Source organism: Microtus oregoni, unplaced genomic scaffold, assembly GCF_018167655.1.
Source record: "Microtus oregoni isolate MIOR12 unplaced genomic scaffold, Mior012 000087F_ref0000451, whole genome shotgun sequence".
Classification (NCBI taxonomy): Eukaryota; Metazoa; Chordata; class Mammalia; order Rodentia; family Cricetidae; genus Microtus; species Microtus oregoni.
The window spans coordinates 3111628-3120777 of record NW_024544554.1 but is presented as its reverse complement, the minus strand read 5'-3'; the positions used below and the strand labels follow the sequence as shown (position 1 = coordinate 3120777).

The 9150-nt window shown below is 46.7% G+C and overlaps 1 protein-coding gene across 3 annotated transcripts; it reads right to left on the bottom strand.

The window, feature by feature from the left end:
- Positions 1-922: 922 nt before the first annotated feature.
- On the bottom strand, positions 923-8044 carry LOC121442197 (SOSS complex subunit B2). 3 transcript variants are annotated; one of them, XM_041643658.1, is made up of 6 exons: positions 7566-8044; positions 7187-7325; positions 4958-5029; positions 4167-4242; positions 3490-3538; positions 923-2633 (listed from the first exon to the last, which is right to left on the bottom strand). In XM_041643658.1, exons 1-6 carry the CDS (start codon positions 7654-7656, stop codon positions 2464-2466), a joined length of 597 nt encoding a protein of 198 aa, XP_041499592.1. In that variant the 5' UTR covers positions 7657-8044; the 3' UTR covers positions 923-2463. The 3 variants fall into 3 exon arrangements, with proteins under 3 accessions (XP_041499592.1, XP_041499594.1, XP_041499593.1); XM_041643660.1 differs by lacking the exon at positions 7566-8044 and adding an exon at positions 6671-6756 and having other exon boundaries at positions 7294-7405; XM_041643659.1 differs by lacking the exon at positions 7566-8044 and adding an exon at positions 6671-6756 and having other exon boundaries at positions 7187-7404.
- Positions 8045-9150: the final 1106 nt, after the last annotated feature.

The following is a 9150-nucleotide window of genomic DNA, read 5'->3' as shown; positions in this document are numbered from 1 at the left end:
AATATATAGATGGCGAGTTAACCTTCAAACCACATTCTAAAAGCAATCACTCACTAAGACTGGAGAAAGAGTCCAACAAGGAGTGGGTACGGTATAGGAAAGCTGGGCTGGTTAAGTGCTTCTGTGAAGGCAAACTTGAGTGTTTGGCTATCTGGACATCTTTGGACCTTTTAAGTGTTTTGGACCACTTTGTGGCAACTCTGGGCACATGGCCAGACAAAAGGGACAGGCTGGCCTGATCATACACTGTTGCTCCTGGAAACAATGGGGACCCAACCCTAGAAATACGTTTCTACACTAATGGTTTTTGTTCCACTGGGTCTTGTTGAAAGGTGTATTAACGCTGGTGGCTGGCGGACGGCGTCAGAGGAGGAAGGCAGACACTTTCTTCCATCACTTCCTGACGAGTGGTAGCCAAGCAGACTGGGAAGGCAATTAGTCACTACTGTTTGGATGTCACTTTGCTTTGGAAGTGTTCCTTAAGAAAAAAGAAACTTGTTAATACATCAAACCACATGAACATGTCAAATTACTGAGAGAAGCGTCATTCATAAGGAAAATCTTAGGCCATGTTCTACTTAATCTCAGTATCGCAGAGCACACAGACACTTCCGCACGGAGCCTGGTATTCCCTCTGTTAACATTCTGACCATAGGAGATCCGACTGATCATTTACCGGAAGTCACTGTCATTCCCTACATCCAAATCCTAACTCCTCACTGTTTTTCCTAATCACGACTTGCCTGGGTACCACAGGTTGGAAGAAAATGAATGCAGTTAGAATGGAGGGTCCAACGAGCCACACCTTACCATACTTCAATCTGTCAAAGTTCAAATCCTTCTTTAGAATTACCTTCAACACCACGTCTTCCCACACATAAAGGTACTGCTGTTCCTACCTCTTAAAGTGTCAACATTAACTTGTAAATTATTTTTATTTAAAACATGTCATTACAAAACACAAGCTTACTTTACTCTTAGGTAGCTTTTTTTTTTGAAGCACTCAGCAGTGTAGACAAAAATCATAAAAAAAAATCACAAAATAAAATTAGCTATAATTATTAACGTAGGAACAAATGACCAACTATCTATAACATCAAGGCCCTGCACCTATAAACCATAGGTGAATTCCCTGCAGTTCCTCAACTGTTATAATAATCTCCACGAGGAGCCTAATACATTGCAAACTGAAAATCTGTTAAACGAATGAGAACAAACCCCGGCACAGACTGTCCCGAAATGCTACAGAACCTGAATAGAAACTTAGTTATTGGACCGTGTGTGAGGTGAGTGGAGAGCTGGGGAGCAGCCAGACCAAAGCTAAGGCAGCTTCAGGGAACCGGACTGTGTCCTCACAGAACAAGACATCAGGACACACAGCCCCCACCCTACCATCTGCAATCGAGGTACATACTTCTTAAGCCATTTATCCTCGCTTATGAGGCTGTGATTTGGGTTTGGAAACTAAAGCGCATGCACACTCCTCTAGAAGAGAGGCCGTACCCATCCCAGTGTTTTTCCTTCTACCCGATGACCTGTAATAGGTCGTCACATGGCTGTCATTTATCTACAAGTGTTTTGTTTTTAGTAAGACCAGCCAGGGGTGCTGGTGCACAACTTCACCACAACACCTGGGCGAGGGAGACAGGAAGCTCTGGAGTTCAGAGACCCACCTGGTCTATGAGTTCCCACCCAGCCACGGCTACAGGAGACCCTATCTCCGAAGGATTACAGCTACTGCAGTGTGGTAACTCCCTCCAGTTCCACCAATACTCCACATGGTCGTTTCAAAAAGAAAACATTCAAGGACTCCGCTGTAAACTTTTCTTCAATGTTTGTAACAAATGGTAACAACATTATCTTCAACAGATTTCCTCTAAAGATAACTTGTTATATATTACACGTTTTATTCCATAATTCCGATAAAGAATCTGGGTCTCTGGTAATTAACCAAGAATGTAGGATGATTTCGTCCTTGGACAAATCTTAACCGCAGGCCAGTCACTCCAGGCAGTCAGTCACGGCTGGGTCACAAGCACTCAAACTGCTGCCAGCACTGGTCAGGCTTCTGGCTGGGGTGGAGATCACTTCAGCTGGACATAGCCCAGTTTAAGACAAAAGAACATTTTCCATGAAATGCTATGGCAGAAGACTCACCATGGCTATATAAGGCTGGTGTCTTAAGTAACTCACCCTTGAAACAGGGACAGGTTTTCAAGTGATGCCCAGTAAGTTCTGGCTCTAAAAATAAATGTTCCTGCTTTCAGAGTTCCTATTCTTCAATAGGAAGGATGTAATCGAGCAGCTTAACGCTTGCAGTAAAAACCAACCATTCTTAACAAACCAAAAATATACAAGGAAACCCGTAAGAGACAAACTTTTCACAGTTAGCAATGAAAAAGTGCACTAAGTGTTCAAGTAGGGCAGGTAGTTTAGCAACTACATGTGTCTCTTTGGTTCAGGTCATCTTTTAAAGGCTCTCCTTGGATCCCTGGCATTACTGATTGTGCTCATGACTGTCTGACTACTACGAGCTCCTGGTAGCTGGGGATTGATGGGGTCCCGGCCATTGCTTCTACCAGTATATGGAAGATGATATCCTCTTGATTCAGGGCCAGTCTGGATACCATTTCCTGCGATAAGAATTCAAAAAAAATTAGCATCATTTTCAGAAGTGGTCTATATTGTGCTACAGAAACACAATCATTTAAGGTCTTACACACAGTGAAACTTATAAATATCACAGGAAACAAACACTTTTATTCTATAAGGAAAAAAGTGGGCTCTGGGCCTCTGTTTTACCAAATACATGACCTCGGTACTGAATGAACAGAAGGAAGAAAACCTAATGAGCAATAAAATTAGGAATAGAGTATAAAAAAATCATTAACTGCCTGTATGTAAATCAGAGGAGAGGCAGAGAACTCTTTGAGAACTAGGGCTTGACTCAAACACAGTGTTCCAATGTGATCAAACTATTGGCAGACAGATTTTCCACAAGGTGAGCTGGTTACAAAAGCCTTCAGCTGCCCTAATGAACTCCATTCACAGAAGGATGCTTCCCAAAAGACACAGGCTCCGGCAATCACCGGTGAGGTCTGCGGGAGAAAGGCCGCTCTGTCTCACCAGCTGCTACTCTACAGCACCATTTTCCTAGACAGGTCCCAGTGCGCCAGAAGACCTAGCAATTCTGCACAGATTATAAACAGCCACTACATCATATGCATTTGTAAACACAGAAAAATAAAAGATCTGTCTGAGGGTTACCAAAAATAGTCTTCTTACTAATCAAGAGAGCAGGGTTTAAATACAGAGGGTGCTCAACACTTGGCCTGGACAAGCACCCTCTAACTTCTGCAGAATCACTTAATCTGAGTGTTCTTGCTAACACTAGAGTTCCCATCTAACACAAAATTAGAATTTTCCCTGTACGTTTTTCATAGTTCCCGGAATGCTTGCACATCATCACAAACATGGACAAAGTCTTACCCAGTGGTCCAAACGCACTGACACTCGCTTTATCCTTCTCATTCTGCACCTGAAACAAGTTTTAAGTTCGGCAAATGAAGACAGAAGTAACACATGTAGAAAATATATATATATATTTTTTACTTTTAAGGCTTCAAAAGTGGTTTTCCACGATATTTAATGATTTGTCTAAGTCCATGCAATGTTAAGGCATTCAGAAATCTTACCCAAGCTTCTTAATAGCTTTTATTACACCCAGTATTTCCTGATTATTACCTTTACTCTGCAAAATACTAAACAGCACCTCCATCTATTGTTACAAAGCATACGGACTCACAGAATCTATGGAATAAAAGCTACTTTAGAGATTTCTTCTGTCGAGCCAGGGTCTCATAGTCCCCAACTCTTCAAACTCGCCATGTAGCTAAGGATGAGTTTGACCTTTCCTCCTATCTCCAACCTCCTGAGAAACAGGACTTCAGGCCTGTACCACCATGCCAGTCTGGTAAAGAACTGGGGAGCGGAGCCCAGGGGGGCGGAGCCCAGGCCGTCATGCATGCTTGGCAAGAAGTCTGTTGAGCCAAATCCTCTCAAGATTGTTTCACAATTCCTTTCATCACAGTTTGGACATCAGAGGTTTAGCCTACCGACAGAATTAACTCAATCATAACAATATACCATGTACTTGGATTAATTACCGTTTTGTTCTGCTGCCCTCTGTAATCTGGGTTTGGCTCACTGAAATTCGGCACTTCTGAATACACCATACAAAATCTGCAACAAAGCAAAGGCCGTGTAGAATGATTCCCAAACGTTTTCTGTATAACCTCCTTCACTTACAAGAATGAAAACCTTCGGCGTCAAAGAATTACCTTAACATTAGCAAGCTAATCCAATTAATTTGTGATAAAAAAAAAATCCCCTAAATAACTATATCCCGAATTAACACCCAGTTATTTGATTCTCTCACAATCCCTCTTGTTCACCATGAATCTGCAAAAAGAATCAAAGGCAAAGAATAACTTCTACATGGCTAAGACAGGTAATTGGCTATCAAGCCACACGTCAGCCCAGGGCTTCTGTAACTGACATCACAACTTGGCACCCTGTTGACACAGGGTTTCCTCAGCTCTTCAACTCTAAAAAGAAACTAGACCCCGTCTGGAACCGTCTTAAATTGACCCCGACAAAGACGAGCCACCAGTGAGTGGGTGACTTCCTGTGGTTCTTCCCTGAGCTCATCTCCACTACTGTAACATCTCCTGACATCTAGCCAGATCCTGTAATCCCTAACACAGGACACTAAAGGAAGGGCCGGCCCCACTGGGGCTGCTCTCAACACACCTGAGTACTGACCGGGTTTAATCCAGTGACCTCCCTATAGCAGGAACCAAGTGTGCAAGGCTAAGGAGGCCGTTTAGAGTTTGCACCAATTATTCTGCTGACATTATTGGAAACTCAGTCACACAAGATGCATTCCAATACTCACTCTCCAATCTTTTGAAGTTCACCGCCCCTTCCAGTATAAAGAGTCAGGCATCCTTTCCACATTGATGCATACCTGGGGGCGGGGGAAACAGATCGGGTGTTCAGAAGAACGTAGAGCTCTATTTCATTTCCAGTGTGTTTCTGTGTTAGATACAAGTGCAAATCAACCTTTCTACCCACCGTGTCGAGTCAAATATAGCCCGTGTAACTCTTCTGAGAAATGATACAAAGAAAATTCTACTGCCACATTATGATGTAATCATCTCAACTATAACCCTAGGAGAAAATGTTGAGCACTGCCTCAGACTGAACCCAGGCCTTCCTTCCATACACTCAGAAAGCACTCAGCCACTAAGCGAGGGGCTCCCAGATCCTGTTTTTAATAAAAGCCTTATATTCAGACAGCTCCCTAAGCTGTGCAGGCTGGGCTTGACCTTGCTCTGTCACCCAGTAGCCCTAGCCACTTCCTGTCGCAGCCTCGGGAGGAACTGGAAAGCCAGGCGTGGGGCTAGCTAAAGGAAGGCGAGCTGACCGGACCGGGAAGGCTGAATCAGGAAGAACTCAACACAGACACTCAATTTCCGCTGCCAGAAGCTCCTCCTCAGAAGCCACTTTAACTCCTCTGTGGCCTGGCTTTCCTCTCCCTTCCTCTTCCCCTTAACTGAGCTCCACATGGAGAAGTCTACAGAGCGTAGAAAATGCGTGTTTGCCTCTAAACGTGCAATGCAGAGGATCTTACAAGCGTCCCTTCTGCTGAAGTGAGGTGCCTGTGTTTTAAAATAATCTTAACTGCAGTCCAACAGTTCGAGAAAGTGTAACATTTTCTTCTAAAAGATAATGTGGAGAACTTGACCAATGAGAGCAAGTCCTCACTGACAGCAAAGCAGCTCCCCTGTGCCAACTACTGATAATTTAGGCGCAGCAGTGTGCTTCCCCAGAACACCATGTCTCTCGCCTCCAGAATCAGACCAAAGTCTGGGTTTTCAATGTTTCTTTGTTCAACCACCAAGGTTACCTCATGGCTTAAATATGGCCTATAATAGATATTTACTGCTATCATTATTGTTGTGGTTGTTATGGTCTTCACCATAGCCTCCAAAGAAGGAATTCTTCTTGGCCGAAGTGACAAAGATGTAATGTCGTGTCACAATGACTCAGTGTTTGAGAATAAGATGTCTGAGTCCTGACTCTCACTTCCTGCTTTTATGACACTCTACCTCACTTCCTGAAAAGGCTGCAAGGCCTACACCACAGTGTCAAAGAGCTCCTGCCCGGGGAACTTAAGGCTTCTCCGAGCCAACATCAACTGCCAACTATCTTCCTGGTAGTGACCAATAAAATCAGTACAATTCTCATCACGTAGGCTTTCAGATTTCTAAGATTCTTTTCTGGCCTTTTCTTAAGACTAACATTTGGGGAAAAGAGTAAAAGTTGATGAAAAACAGTGTTCCACCTCTGTAGCCAACTAAACGGTCTGAAGGTATCAGACACCCTCTGCCACTCGCTGTGTATTTGGGGGTTTGGGGGAGGGGGTAAGAACATTGATCTCACAGAAGAAATCATTTCCACAATCATTTGAGACACGGTCTTCACCTTTCCTGAGTACAAATATGACCACAGAAAATGTTAAGTTCAAGCTAGGACTCAGATGGCAGAATGCTTGCCTGGCATGCAGGAGGCCTCTGGCTCATCCCCAGGACATTTGGGTACATGCCTGTAATCCCACCACCTGGGCGGTGGAGGCAGGTAGGTCAGAGGTTCAAGCTCTTTCTCCTGGACATCTTAAAGTTCAAAAACAACCTGGAATATACAGGAGACACTGTTTCCAAAAAAGGAAGATAAAAGAGCAAAATTCCCAGCTACTGAGTTTATGCCCATACCACCTAAACAAAAACTGTTGACAGGACTTCAAGGCACTAAAAAGAGAAGGATTTGGAAGACACTGTATCAAATGTATGGACCTATTATAAAGGCAGTGCAGTCTTAATAGCCTACTAAAAAGACTCACGAACTCACACACAGTATTTCTAAAAAATAACAACGAACCTTTCCAATTGGAGGTGAGGAGTTAGTTCTGTACCTGAAATATGCTTAGCCCACCAAAAACAGTTCACAGCTTCTTGAAGTAGCCCATGGAAGAGCCAGGCAACTTAAGAACTTTGAGAACTTGGCTGGACGGACCCCATAACCCAGCCAACCCCACACCTAACCCCAATTTATGCACACCTACCCTCTGGTCAACCGAATAATATCCCCGGTCTGTATGAGCCCTCCGATCTCATCCCACACAGAAATAGTGATGCTGCCCGTTCTATCAGCTACTTTGCAGGATCTCACTTCATGGCCGTCTTTGGTTTTGGTCACGCGTCCTGTGAAGATTTATAAAAATCCAAAGGTGGGGGGAAGAGATGTGTTAGATAACGAGGCCGTTCGGGGCAGCTGCCTCACCCTCCTAGGACACGGTACAGGACTGGCTTCTGTCCCGGGGTAGGAGCCGAGTCCGGCCTAGGGCGGCTGGGAGCACGTGTGGGTGCGGGCGGGGGTGGGGGGTGGGGGGGGAAGAAGTCCGAGCGCTCGAGGGCGTGGGGCGGGCTGCGGACCCCACTTACCTATCTCCAGGACAATAAAGACGACATTTAAGTTTTTCAGTCCGGCCTTAATGTCTTTTATAAAAAGCGGAGGGTCGTTGACCCCAAGCATACTGAGGCAGGTGCGGCTACGCTGGGCAAAGCTTCCCACCCTCCGGGGCCAAGGGGCAGAGCCGGGGGAGGGGGAGCAACCTGGGACGGGGCTGGTGACCGGGGTCAGAAGCGGTTAGGCAAGGGCCGGGGAGACCAGCCCTGGAGGCACCAAGCCAAAAGGAAGGAAAAAGAAAAAAAAAAAAAAACAGCTCACAAGTTCCAAAATCAAAAAGACGACGCACTCCGCACACCGAGTGGGCGGTGAGCAAACAAGGGTGCGGACTGCCGCCGCCTGGGCTAAGGGAAAGAGGCAGCCGGGGACCGCCCGGCCCGAGTCTCGCTGTCCCTCGCACAACACACGCACGCACGCTCGTGCCCCTTCGGGCTCAGGCTCCGGGAAGAGACCGAGACAGCAAAACCGCAAAGCAGCCGACCAAACGCGCAGCCAGCGACTGCCGAGCGCGCCCTCCGGCCGGCTTTATTACTCCTTCGCTCCGCCCATTTTATGGCGTCACGCGACGTCGCCACGCCCACCAGCCCGCCTATCGGGGGAAGCTCGGGGCGCCCAGGCCCAGCGCGGCCGCTCTAAGCCCCGCCCCGGCCACGCAAGCCACGCCCCCTGCGCGGCGACCGGCGCTCGGCCACACCCTCCTCTTCCCGGCCGGCTTGCAAAGGTCTTCCGGGTTTCGATCGAGCCTGGGGTTTGGCCACTCGCACAGAGCGTGGGCTTCTCGTCCCTGCCCTCGGGGGACTTCAGTCCTCCGGCCTGGCCCTTTCGCACCGCGATCCCGCGGAACGCTGCCGTCTCGGACCCCGTGGGTAGAGCAAGTGTGCGGTTGAGAAGGAAACAGGGCTCGGGAGAGTGGGCGAGCGGGACCGAGGAGCCAGGCCCGAACTTCCCACCCGAAGGGAGCTCGCCCACCAACTTCCCTCCTTTAGGCTTGTTTAAAATTGGGATACAGTAAAACGAGGTTGTCTCTTACAGTAACTTGTAAGCCTCTTTGCATGCTAATAATAATAATAATATAATTATTATAATAATAATAGAGCAAGGTGTGGCCAGAAGTTTGGAGAGGTGGCTAACCATTTCCGGAATTCTCAACCATTTGCCCTCATAAAGAATTGGGCTGAACCATGGTGGCTCATGTCTTTAATCCCAGCACTTGAAAGGCAGAGACGGGCACATTTTACAGAGGCAGTGCCAGGACAGGCATCAAAGCTACACAGGGAAACCCTGTCTTAGAAAACCAAATTAATTAATTAATTAAGGGAGGCTGCTCAGAATTATATACACATTTTATAAAGAGGACCTGAATACTTAAACCGGGCCCAGCACGGGTCTGGACCAGATGGGGTCCCATCGCCCAAAGGGGAAGTGGGCACATGCTCCCATCCCAAACCCAGAAGCTACCTCCGACCCATAACTGCTCACAAATGAAAAGTTCCCTCCAAAAGAGTCTCTCTGGTGATACAAACCACTCTTGAGGCCAGGCCCTATGCCCAGCAGTAGGTG